Genomic DNA, 9490 nt, shown 5'->3' with positions numbered 1-9490 from the left:
ACTGTAGGCAGCTTTTCGGGTGTAATTTTTATGATCTTCTTGGTCTAGGGTCCTTACCAGGAGATAAAGAGAGAGAAATAAAAGTGGATTCAAAGAGCGAAGGTTACAGGAGAAATTGTACGGAGAAATACGGTGATCATTTTTTCTGTGGAGAAATGCACTTTTTATAGAAGTTTACATTTTTTTTTAACTTTCTTAACAGGCTCTATTTTTTTTTTTTTCTTTTACTTATTTGCTCTTTGTTGTCATTATTTTGTCTTTGATTTTCTTTTAGTCACCAATGACATTATTGGCTTTCTGAATCACTTTTAAATTTGGATGAAGATGAATGCATAAGTATTTTTAATCTTTATTGTTATTAACGGAAAAATACTTAGATAGTACTGGAGCACTGCTTCAAGTTCTCATATAGAGGATGTGGGGCCCACCTTCTTTGTGAGAGTCTAAAGCCGTCCGGGACTATGTAAGAATTGTCGGTCGTTGACTAATAATTGTGTTGTTGACTTCTTTGGTCCTTGTTGTTATTATTTTTGTCTCTAATTTTTGTTTGGTCACCCAAGCCATTATTGATTTTTTGAATCACTTTTGAATTTGGATGATGATAAATGCACAAGTTTCTTTAGTCTCCATTATCATTGATTATCTTGTTAACTTTTTTGTCATTATTATTATCATTTTGTTTTTAATTTTCTTTAGGTCAACCGTGACATTATTGATTTTTTAAATCACTTCTTAATTTTGACTGATTTTCTTTTGGCTACTCATGCCATTATTGACTTTTTGAATGACTTCTTAATTTTGACTAAGGAATTAATATGCAAAAAGCAATAATTCTTACAAGTCAAATTAAAAGAGAAACTTTCAACATAAAATGAACTAAGGATCATTCTGCCACTAGTTTGGGTTCACAAGCCTAAATCCACTACCTTGCCAACACAAACTCACAATTCTTTTACCATGTTCAGTCATCAGAATAATTATATTCCACAACTTAACAGATCTCCTTTTACGGTTTGTCTCTTGATACCTTCATAGTGTGAGACATGAATTTAATATATGCAGGGAGCCGGGTGATCATGCAGCTTGTCAGTGTATAGTATTTCCAGGTTATTATATTTCATAAATTCCGCATTTTATTAACACCAGTGCAAAAGTCGAGGTTTGCAGCCAATATTCTTCTGAAATCCCTTGGATTGTGAAAGCCTCAACAATATTCAGTAAAAGGCTTGGAAAGTCAAATATTTTCTCATATCCAAACTCGATCAGACTTTATAAATTCTGAGCCTGTACAATTTTAGATCAAGCTATGTTTAAGCAGTATTTCCAGAAAGACCAATGAATCATCAAGAACCCATTTTTTTTGTTTTTTGATAAATAAAGACCCCATTTTTTCGATGGCATCTTCCAGACTTCATAGAGGAAATGGAAAAGGAACCCAGTCTTACCGCATCATAGGTACAGGCGTACGGCATTCCACGAGAGTTATCAAAGAGGATTAACATGCAAAAATATAGAGCGAGAGAAAGAATGCCAAAATCTCAATATTTCCCTTGTTTAACTTCGCAACTCTAGCAATATGAGACTACATTGATCTTGAGCATCCATTTACGAGTTTGTTTATTTGTTTGTCACGGGCAGTTAATCAATATTCCATTTTCCATTTTGATTTTTCAAAAAACTATAATTTACAAAATATATTTCCCAAGGCCTCAGACATAAACCTGTGTGTGTGTGTGTGAGAGAGAGAGAGAGAGAAGAAGGGGGAAACCGTGTCAGACTCTCCCAATACCAATGTTTATTTCTCTTGAGGAAGTTCTTACATATATGTATATGTGTGTGTGTGTGTGTGTGTGTGTGTGTGTATACATACATATATATATATATATATATATAAAAGAAAAAGAAAAAGAAGAAATGAAAGAGGAAAAGAGGGGAAATGAGAGTTATGAACTAGTTTGACCTTCCATATTCAGTTTTGGATTTTGACTACTTTCACATGTTCCTAGATAAATAAATAGGATTTTTAGCTTCAATTTTATGTTTATTCATTGTATCCTCACATGCATTTTTAAAAAATAAAATAAAATTAAGAATGTGGTTGGTGGATATGATTCTACAGGGAGATATGCCAGTTCTTATCAGGAGTAAAATGTAGTCTGCGGGGATATTGCGGTGGTGGTTGATTCAGTTAGAGTGCCGTGCCGGAATAAAGAGTACGGGTGCAATGAAACAGTGGATTACATGAATAATGGCCATGAAGAAACATGCACCTATGCGCCATGTTCATGTCCACTTCTAGACTGCAACTTTGTGGGCTCATCTGATCAATTGTCATTACACTTCAGTAGTAAACATTGGGATTCTGGAAGGCGCTTCAGGTACAATAGTCCATTGGCTGTCTCCGTAGGAATGAATGAGCAATTCCTTGTTCTTCAAGCAGAGGATGACGGTGTTCTTTTTCTCCTTAACAAGGGTGTTGAAAGGATAGGGAACACAGTCATGATAACTTGTATTGGGCCAAGCTCATCAAAGGAAAGGTTCTTGTATGATCTTGAATCAGTGAGAGGAAGCAGCTCTTTGAGATTAAAATCAGCAACACACAATTTTCCTGGATGGCTTGAGGATTTTCAACCAACAGATTTTCTTCTGATTCCATTTTGTTTTCTTGGTAGTTCTGGGCATGTCAATTTGGACGTTTGTATATGGAATTCTGCAGAACTTTGTGCAGATTGTCCTTCATAAGTCATTTGCAAATGTAGTAGTAGTGTACAGCTTAATGACTACTAGTCAGTCTAGAACCAACACCCCCCCCCCCCCCTTCTTCTCTCTCTCTCTCTCTCTCACACACACACACACAGGTTTATGTCTGAGGCCTTGGGAAATATATTTTGTAAATTATAGTTTTTTGAAAAATCAAAATGGAAAATGGAATATTGATTAACTGCCCGTGACAAACAAATAAACAAACTCGTAAATGGATGCTCAAGATCAATGTAGTCTCATATTGCTAGAGTTGCGAAGTTAAACAAGGGAAATATTGAGATTTTGGCATTCTTTCTCTCGCTCTATATTTTTGCATGTTAATCCTCTTTGATAACTCTCGTGGAATGCCGTACGCCTGTACCTATGATGCGGTAAGACTGGGTTCCTTTTCCATTTCCTCTATGAAGTCTGGAAGATGCCATCGAAAAAATGGGGTCTTTATTTATCAAAAAACAAAAAAAATGGGTTCTTGATGATTCATTGGTCTTTCTGGAAATACTGCTTAAACATAGCTTGATCTAAAATTGTACAGGCTCAGAATTTATAAAGTCTGATCGAGTTTGGATATGAGAAAATATTTGACTTTCCAAGCCTTTTACTGAATATTGTTGAGGCTTTCACAATCCAAGGGATTTCAGAAGAATATTGGCTGCGAACCTCGACTTTTGCACTGGTGTTAATAAAATGCGGAATTTATGAAATATAATAACCTGGAAATACNACCACCCACCGCGTAATGGGAAGGGAACAACAACTTTCTCAGCTCAAGACCAAAGGCCCTCCAACCACTTCTCTCTTTGCCTTCAGGAATTATGATCGACCTCCTAGACCCACCAGCTTTGAGCTCAGTCAATAACAAGAACTGACCCGAGGAATTGAAGCTACTTTGGAGAGTAAATGCAATGTCACCTACTCTGAAAATAAAAAACTGTTTGGAGCTCTTCCCAACCACAAGTTCTTCAATACTATTCATCAACCAAAATGCTGCAGTCTTGCCTAAGAAGACTGATCTCATAAAGAATTTGCCCCTCTCCAAAATCCTTAGCAAGAAAAAACGACCCCCTTCCTCTAAAACTAATTGAAAGGATTTTGACTCAATAACGAATCTGCGAACTCCCCCCATTTCAATGAAACTTCAATGAAGATGTTAATAGAAAAATACGTGTGTGCAGAGAGATTTGTTTCCGGTAAGAAAAAGTCATTTAGGGTGACTCCTTCCTTTCATCATAAGGAAGAGGCTTATCCTACACATTGCCTTCATTCTTCATTAGATATGTTGAAAACCAAAGTTCCACCAAATTGTTTTACCATATTGGCCTCAGGTTTTGTATTCTCCCTAAGAGAGTTATTAAGAGCTTGTAGAGTGCCCACCAAATTTAGTTACAGAATAAATTCTTTGTATATCATTATCAAGGCAACTCAAGATGAAAACTAGGCCTAAGGCTGAACAACTCACCCTTGGCTTGACATGGGCAAGGGACAGATCCAGGTTGTCAATTTAGAAGTGCAAAAATGATTAAAACAATTCAAAGAACCAGATTATAATATGATAAACTCATCAATAAAAATTCCATTTATATACAACAATTAAAGAGGACTAAATCTGAAAGATAGAGCATAAAATGCTGTTTCATGTGATCCATCATTGAGAAGACGACAACCAAGCCATTGAGGACTATTTTTTTGCCCCCAAATCTACCGACATTGTGTCAAAAAGACGAAAAGGCTATTTGGCTCCAATTTGATTGGTTGGGCAAAACAATATTGTTTACAGGAAATTAAAATAAGAAACCATTTCTCACATAATTTAGCCTAAGGTCTTAAGACCAGCCAATCATATTGCACGGGTTCAATCCCATATGGGTGCATGAGTAGTTATATGTTTTAAAATAAAATAAAATAAAAACTCTAAATTTAAACATTTCCAAGAATCTCAAGTCAGGACTACCTGGGTCCCCCCCTCCTGCTCAAAAAGAGGACCACGCTCAACCCCCGTGCTTATGCTGTCTCCTGGTGGGCCATCCAATTGATCTCTACACTCTGGGTACTCCATACCAAGGCACCTCTCCTTAAAAATCACCTACAAAAGAAAAGCTAGATTGACATAATTGACATACATACTTTATACCATAGCATGTTGCAAATTTAAAACATACCTCTCCTAAACCATAACCACCAAGCTTTCTTTCTCGTTTCTCTCTCTCAGTAATCTCATCCTCACCCCATGAAGACAAGCATGGAACAACTGCAGTGGCCAAAGGACCAAGTCCATGAACAGAGATGCTCTCATAGTAAAAGAGCTGAAAAAAAATACAAGTTCAGTGGCAATCAATAATACATCTGAATAGTTTAAATAAAATCATGAAAGCTTCTCTAAAAGAACTTAGTTTACCTGGAGAAACAAAAGACAACCACCAACTGCCCGTTGCTTCCCTTGACGAAAGCGAGATACTTCTCGAACTAGCCGATCAAGTAAAAATTTCCCCCAGTTGTACTGATGGACAACATCCATATTCGTCAAAAAGTGGAGGAAGGATGGGCTAACATCCAGCCTTGCTGTTGGAGACAAAAGGGTGCCCAATGCATAGAGGACAAATGATCTCTTAAAATCCTCTCCTGCTTCAGGAGCTGCCAACCGCTCCTCTAGAAGTCGCACTGAGATCCCACGATTTGAAGCATTGTAACTATGACGTAAGACTGCAATCAAATCATCCGGCCCTGAGTTCACTACATCCTTTCCACTAGCCGCTAACCCCATCACAAGCTCCACATCTTTTGTGGATAAAGGAATCCTCTCACCACAAATCTCCAAGCTGCATCTTGTAGTGTTGAACCTCTCCAATAGCCAAAGGCACAAACTGCGGCGGAGTGTCCTACATCTAAGGCCAAGGAGGCTGCCAAATCCCATGCTCTTCACAGCAGCCTTCTGTTCAGGTGTGAGGCACTGTAACACATTGAATAAGCGTCCAGGAGAGCATCTTGTAACCAGTTTAGTCTGCATTATAAAAGCTGTAAAATTCACCAGATGCAAAATCATAGATGAGAAAACCATTACAATAAATATACTTTACCTGTTTCCTTGGCTTAGGGGTACGGGCAGGAGCCGTACTCAAGTAGTTATCCCACACTTCACGAGCACGATTAGTGTATTTTGCTTTCTCCTCAAGGCTCATAGACTTCCAAGCATCCGATGCAGCCTTTGTGGCCTGAATTTGACAAAAGTCATTATGAACAATGATTTTCTTGAAAACTTACATTGAAATAAAAGATAGCTCATTGTTAATCAATTTTGGAAGTCAATCATTAGGCTCACAGCTTTTAGGCCAGAGGACTCAGGATGGGAAGCAATGTACTCTTTGATAAACTCCCGGCTACAATATTAATTTAGACGTTAGTTTTTTGGTAACAATACCCCAAACAGGCATGTGCTCAAAGTAGATCGTACTTCCACGAAACTAAGAATTACCTGAAGTACACCCATGAGCATGCAGGACGAGGAGTAGCAACTTGCTTCTTCTTCTTCTTCTTTTTCCTTTTTTCTTTTGAGACAACCTGCTCTTCAGCCTTTCGTTTTTCTGTTGCAATATCTCCTTCATTTGGTACCTGGACCACAAGAAATGTTGCAGGGCGAGCATCTGGAATAACTAGTGAATTATAGTGAATTACAACTCTAATGTACTGCAATTGGTGCATTGGTCTTTGCTTTAAATACTATTTTTAAAGATCCTATGAAGAAATGTTTATATTCAAAATAGCATAGTAAAAATATAGTTACAACAGATAAGATGACTAATGAACAAAACTACAGAGGCACCTGAAACTTTATATAGCTCACTAATTCTAAAAATGAGAAGTGTTATTAATTTCTCACAATTATTTCTTCATTAAGCCTTAAGTAGCTTTGAGTGGTAGATGACATTCACAAGCATTATACAACATTTTTGTATGTTTTTATGTAGAATTTAAAGGGTCCTTGAAAGAGAATGATCAAAGCGATATTTATGGAAAATTAGTGTCATTACAGGCTTGGGCAGGCTGTCAAATTTTTAGTAATTTTGCGGAACAGGCAGATTTCTTAAGATGTGACTTCTAGGAAATATATTTGCTTCCTCAGCAGCATGTTTATCGAATAGGATACTTTGCCTTTTATTTCACCATCAAGCAACTTTGTTTGGCTTGCTTCAAGATTAAGTAATTTGACATTAAGGTAACCTCCTTAGAATTTTTATCCATTATTCATTGGGATGTCAGTTTTGTCAGAGCTGCACAGAACTTAAAGTGGAGTCTATAATCTCCTTTATGGACCTACTGTATGCCACCGAAGTGTGAAGAGGAAAAATTGTGTTGGAAATTGGAACCCAATGTAGAGTGTTTGAAGTTCAGTCTTTTTACAAAGTTCTAAAATCTAATGGGGGCTCATGTTTCACCTGGAAGAGCATTTGGAAGCCCAAAGTTTAGGATGTGGCCTTCTTTTTACTTTGGAAGGTAGCTTTGGGGGGAATTCTTATAATGGATAATCTCAAGAAGCAGCATGTTATCATGATTGACCAGTGTTGTATGTGTAAGAAGAGAGGGGAGAAAGTAGCATATGAGCTAGAGACAATTGAGTTGACAATAGTTCAATTGATAGTATTCTTATCTTTCTTGATATTCCAGCGATAGCCCCCCAAACAAACTTCCCCCTTTCGATAAGTAATAGTTTGAGGTGAAACCTAATGTGTACATAGGATGTGTACATCAAGTGCCCCCTAAAAATTTACATTCTGAAAGAGAGAGAATCTATAAAATATACAATAGAATGTACATCACTGAAGCCAAGAGTACAAGATCTCTATGGAAAACAATGATTTTTATTTTTTAACTCAATAACCGAAATCTCCAATCCTTTGAATGTGCAATTGTTCCTCTCCCTCCATAAACAAAGGGAGGTTATGTCCTAAACAAAACAGCTGCTAATGTTTACTAAAACCAATTCCTCCACCCAAAAAGTAAATCCACAACTCTCCTCTCCTAGGCATTACCCACTGTAGTCTTAAACATAGAAAACAAGAAAGGGCCAAATCTGAAAATCTTGTGTTCTCTAAGAAACATACTCTCTCTAGGCTTTCAGGGACACTATTATTCTCTACCCCCAAAAAAAAGTTTAAATTAATAGTCAATGTGCTTTAGTTGAAATGGCACTTCCTCCTCCCGTATAAAAATAATGGGATGGAGGGTGAGGTCGTGCATTCTAAATCTATTGCAGGCATGTGTAACTCACAATCAAAATTTATTTTTTTTTTAATAAAAAAATTTAATTAAATACTTGAAATTTTAATTTTAAAATTTTAAAAAAAAAAAGTGTGAGAGAGCGAGAGAGGAAAGGCATAGAATGTTTCAAGATGATACCCACTGCCATTGAAGAGGTGCATAAAGCAGTTTTCAGCTTTAAAAAAATGGTAGTAGCCATTGAAAATGGCACACTCCCACTTCCCTTTTCAACATAAATCTAATGCCTTTCAAAATATTAACAACTCCCCCTATAATTCATACATTAAACCCAACTCAAACACACATTTGCAGACCCTATACAAATCAAATCACAATGCAATGCAATACTGGGTGGGTTGTACCTCATGCAGTCACACATTGTACCTCCACAGTTACATAATATATCATATACATACATACATACATATATATATATATATATGCTGAAATTTACTTCAATGAGAAACAATTTATCCAAAAAAAAAAAAAGTATAGGGTTTGAGAAGCCAAACCATTTCGCTGAGAACCAGAGCTCGCTGTTGAAAGGGAAATTAGGTTTAGGGTTTCTGAAAGGGCCAAAGATTCAGTGAAATCTCAATGTGAATTAATTTCTAGTTGAGTCTCTTCTTCTTCTTCTTCTCCTTCTCTGCAGACTCGCAAATCTCGGTTTCGCACTTTGTTGGACTTGTACCTTCTCTCAATTTGTGAAAAATTACTAACCTTTTGCCCCAAAATAATTATTTTGTGAAAAAGAATTAAAAAGAAAATGTTTTAGTTTATAAAATAATTTATTTATTAAATTAATTACCAATTATGGCCCTAAAAGTAACTATTTTTTTTTTTTTGGGAAACCTAAAAGTAACTTTAACATGTTTCAATTTTGTTCTTTAAAATGATTTTTATACTTTATAATTTTTGTTTTACCAAATGGCAAAATATCATCATTTTGAAAAGTTAAATATATATATATATATAACTAATAGTAAGATTAGATGAAATTAATATATTAAAATTAAAGGATTGTAAATGACATTTTTTTTTTTTAAGAAAAAAACTTGAGTTGCAAAATAAGTCAAAGTAAAATAGAAAAAAAAAATTGAGAAGAAAGTCAAGTAAAATTTAAATTTTAAGTTATTATTATTTGCTAAGTAAAGGTAAGGATTTGTTGGGTGATGTGAAAAAATAAAGAAAAAAAGGTAAATTGCTATTAGTTCTAATTTGAATTTACAATTTGAATTACTTTTTCTTTCCACGTATAATAATCAATAACAAAATACTACTTAAAATTTGTTGTAAAAATATTGTGGAAATTTTTTTTAATCTTTTTAAGTGTAATTCTTAATTTCCCTCCTTCCTTTAGCATGCTTGTTTTTTCCCTCTCTAGTAGATATAAAAATTATGTCTTACATATTTAATTATTTAGTTTGGTTTGTGGAAAAAGAAAATCAAATTACACTAATATGCCGAAATCTAGCAA

The 9490-nt window shown here is 35.5% G+C and overlaps 2 protein-coding genes across 2 annotated transcripts; one reads left to right on the top strand and one right to left on the bottom strand.

The window, feature by feature from the left end:
- Positions 1-2148: 2148 nt before the first annotated feature.
- On the top strand, positions 2149-2783 carry LOC112039600 (E3 ubiquitin-protein ligase SINA-like 10; the record flags this gene model as incomplete). The annotated part of the gene is made up of 1 exon (XM_065776789.1): positions 2149-2783. A coding segment is annotated over one exon (594 nt), but the record flags the coding sequence as incomplete, so codon positions are not given.
- A 1693-nt stretch (positions 2784-4476) lies between these two features.
- Positions 4477-8757, bottom strand: LOC112007126 (protein MAIN-LIKE 1). The gene is made up of 7 exons (XM_024039425.2): positions 8526-8757; positions 6230-6366; positions 6077-6134; positions 5835-5969; positions 5156-5758; positions 4920-5063; positions 4477-4843 (listed from the first exon to the last, which is right to left on the bottom strand). Exons 1-7 carry the CDS (start codon positions 8526-8528, stop codon positions 4697-4699), a joined length of 1227 nt encoding a protein of 408 aa, XP_023895193.1. The 5' UTR covers positions 8529-8757; the 3' UTR covers positions 4477-4696.
- Between the last annotated feature and the right edge of the window lie 733 nt (positions 8758-9490).

The sequence above is a fragment of the Quercus suber genome, unplaced genomic scaffold (genome assembly GCF_002906115.3).
Source record: "Quercus suber isolate HL8 unplaced genomic scaffold, Cork oak 2.0 scaffold_142, whole genome shotgun sequence".
NCBI classification, from domain to species: Eukaryota; Viridiplantae; Streptophyta; class Magnoliopsida; order Fagales; family Fagaceae; genus Quercus; species Quercus suber.
Note: the sequence above shows the minus strand (reverse complement) of the source record. Positions and strands in the feature narration are given on the sequence as shown.